We start from the raw sequence: 3,628 nt of genomic DNA on the forward strand, positions 1-3,628 counted from the left end.
ATTTAGCCCGCTCCACAATTCACACATTATTGTCTGGCTAGTTTCTGTCCTCTTATGCTTAAAAGGCAATGATGGTCCAACATTACAGATCATTATCACCAATAAAGCCCAGAGAAACAGGGCATCAGTATATTGTAAACCGATAGGTTTAAATATTCCTTCCCAGTTGTCAAAGAAATACTTCTGTGACTTCATTAGTTTTGTAACTATTAAACTGTTTTAAATTCAAAATTAAACAAAATACATCAGTATAAAACCTATAAATGGTGGAAAAACATATTCTGTGATTGTGTACCGGGTCTCCACTTTTGCCATGGCCTCTTTTTGTTTTAATAAATTTATTCTTCAGGTTTTTCCAAACCGTTTTAACAAAAACGTTCTCCTTTCCCACGGCTGTTGCTATTTCTAGCCAAGAATTATTGATCATTAGGTTATCTCTCTGATCACGGGTCATTAGATGTGTGTACAGTCGTACTGTTTCAGACAAAATCTCTTCAAAGTGTAGCGCGCACTGTTCGCTCGAGTCTCAAAAAATGCCCGACGCACCGCCAGCCGAAATCATGTCGCATGCACCCAAAGAGAACCTCCGCAAACTCCGCTATGACGTCACATTCGCCGCGCGCACTCAAGCAAACAAGCGGACGCGTCGAGTATAAACCAGGCTTCAGAAACCTGAATATAGTAAGTCCACCAACCTGATTTCACCAAGTAAGACAAGTTCCTAAACTAACATCTGTGTTGATCCTGGAACAACACTCCGGTCAGCCAATCAGAATGAAAGAATATGTTTACTGTTTAAGGTTAGGTTTATGATTGTTCTCCATTTATTATTCCCCTCTGATTTTGGGAATAATTTACAGTTATGGTTGGGTTTGGAAGTAATATCACACTTGGCAAAATCATGACGTGTAAGTCTATGATGTGTGTGTCCTGCAGACGTGGCGGTCCAGTGAGCTTCTCCTCCAGTCGTTCAGGACGCAGGCAACTGCAGATGGAGGGAGACTTCTCTGACGACGACGCAGACAGCAAAGCCAGCGATCTGAACGAGAACCAGCCTCCTCCAGCAGAATAACATAACACACCCTTCATCAACACCTCATTCTGCTCCTGCAGCTCTCCGTGGTACACAAACACACACACACACTCAGTCAGAAGCTACATCTCCATCAACTCTGCCTTATTCCCAATTCAAGATGCTTCAAGACCCATTAGTGTTTTCCTGTAGCCTTCCACGACACTATAGAAGTGCATTTGCTCCGCTCATTCGGTCAAAACGGTCACTCCAATCTAGTTTAGCTAGCTAAGCCAACGTGACGGATCGCATCTTAGTTGTACAGTTCAGAATTTCGGGCTCGGTTGAGATGCATGTGCTGCTCGTTCGCTTTAAAAGCAACTAAATCAAGTCCTATGGCTCGAAATAAATGTGAAACCACTACATCTCGTCACCGGGCTTCGTAATTTGGGCTTGGCTTCACTCGAGGCCTCCTGTTTGGGAGATGTTTTACGAAATTTGACGTAACTGCGAATCGCTTTTAACTGCACATCATTTGAGAAGCCATGCAACTGGAAACCAATATGACGTTTTCTGGATGCACGTCAAGCATTACAAGCCTTTACCTATATATATATAATCTATTTAGGTTTCCCCCCCTATATGTGACACAATGATGGTACATCCCAAATCCAGCTGCTCTATTTGATACACTACATGTGAATCACGGCCACTAGAGGAAGTGTATGGAGGAAGACGTTTGAGACACTAACGTCTAGATTGGATTCGTCAACTGGAACACGTTCATTCACAGCTACTTCCTTAAAGACTTGAGTTTAGGGATGATTTGAACAATAGATGAATGGAAAGTGTACTAACCTGTTAGCATTTAATGACGTGTTTCTTAAAGTGCCTTAGACACTAACTAGAAAACATCCATGAGAGTTTGTCATGAAGAAACGCTAACATGAAGGTAAAAGCGGATGAAGGAAATTGGAATAAAACTGTTATGTAACCTCCTCCCCCCTATTTTTTTTTGTTGTATTTTACCGTGGTATGATCATATCCAGTATATCAGTCTCCTGTATTTGAGGATGATCTGGGGAATCAGTGTTAATGATGGTTTGCTATAGAAGTGAAGAGAACTCATTTGGTTTAAAGCTTTATCATATCATCATCATCATCATCATCTTTATTATTATTAATGCGGTATTATTATTATCACTTCTGTTGTTGGCGAGCAGACGTCTCTCCTCTTGTTTTTCCTCTTGTATACTGTAACTATTTCTAGATGACAGTGAGTTTTGTAAAGGAAAAAACAATAAATAAAAGGTTGATTGTAGAAGAGACGGACGCCTCTTCCTGTTTCTGATGCTCATCTTCATTACTTGCACAAATAAGCAACGAGTGCTCATGTGGAGAAGAGTGCTTGTTTGAGTGCTTGCACAGTTGATCTGGGAGTTTATTCATCCACTTCAAATGTGTTTGTGTTTGTGTGTCTGCTTATGTATTTGTGTGATTGTGTGTGTCTGTTATGTACGTCTATTTGTGTTTGTGTGTTTGTATGTATTTGTTAATATTTTTTTTTCTGTGCATCTGTATATTAGTGTGTGTGTGTGTGTGTCTGTCTGTGTATTTATTTGTGTGTGTGTGCGTATATATTCATATATAAATATATTTATAAATAAATATATACGTGTGTGTGTATATATTTTTGTTTTTGTTTGTGTCTGTATTTGCCTGTATGTGTGTTTATATATTTATACATGTGTCTGTATTTGCGTGTGTGTATAGTTGTGTTTTTGTTTGTGTATATTTGTTTTTTTTATATATATATATATATGTGTGTGTGTGTGTGTGTGTGTGTGTGTGTGTGTGTGTGTGTATTTTTTGTGCGTTTGTGTGTGTGTATATCTGTTTTTGTTTGTGTCTGTATTTGCGTGTATGTGTTTATATATTTATTGGTGTTGCTGTATTTGCGTGTGTGTGTTTATTTTTGTGTGTCCGTGTGTGTATAGTTGTGTTTTTGTTTGTTTATTTGTATACGTGTACATTTGTGTGTTTGTCCAATTGTGTATTTATGTATATGTATTTGTGTGTGTGTCCGTGTGTCCATATTTATGTGCTTTTTTTGTGTCTGTATTTTTGTGTGTGAGTGTATGTTTGTGTGTCTGTGTTTTTGCGTGTATATGTGTATTTGTGCATATTTGTATGTTTGTTCTGTACATGTGTGTGTGTTTGTCCATATTTGTGTTTTTTTTCCCCTGTAGATTCATGTGTATTTTTGTGTGTATATATATTTATTGGTGTGTCTGTATTTGTGTGTGGATGTTTTTGTGTTGTTGTTTTTTTTCTGTGCGTCTGTATATTTATGTGTGTGTTTGTGTGTGTGTACATATAAACTATCCATTGCAACTATGTATTTTGCATACACACATTGTTTATACATGTATATTTTATAGATGACTGCATGTGTTTCTGTATAACGGGTGTACACACATGAATGTTTATTATATTTAAATGCATAGACAACAACTCGAACACGCCTGAACATTTGACTATTCTCATCATAAGTGTGTTGGTAATCATACTGGACAACGTTCAACTTAAACAGCAGCACATGAATAACACCACCCC

At 38.0% G+C, this 3,628-nt stretch overlaps 1 protein-coding gene across 11 annotated transcripts in view; it reads left to right on the forward strand.

The window, feature by feature from the left end:
- The window catches only part of myh10 (myosin, heavy chain 10, non-muscle), a 121,179-nt gene that overhangs the window by 102,840 nt on the left and 14,711 nt on the right, over nt 1-3,628 (forward strand). For 6 of the 11 annotated variants that reach the window (XM_009302145.5, XM_009302149.5, XM_073953596.1 and 3 more), the window contains one exon: nt 937-2,338. In XM_009302145.5, the coding sequence (XP_009300420.1) occupies nt 937-1,072 (136 nt within the window). In that variant the 3' untranslated portion in view covers nt 1,073-2,338. Of the gene's footprint in view, nt 1-936; nt 2,339-3,628 lie in introns of those variants that run through there. The other 5 variants (XR_012407609.1, XR_012407612.1, XR_012407608.1 and 2 more) reach the window with 1 other exon arrangement.

Source organism: Danio rerio, chromosome 6 (genome assembly GCF_049306965.1).
Source record: "Danio rerio strain Tuebingen ecotype United States chromosome 6, GRCz12tu, whole genome shotgun sequence".
NCBI classification, from domain to species: Eukaryota; Metazoa; Chordata; class Actinopteri; order Cypriniformes; family Danionidae; genus Danio; species Danio rerio.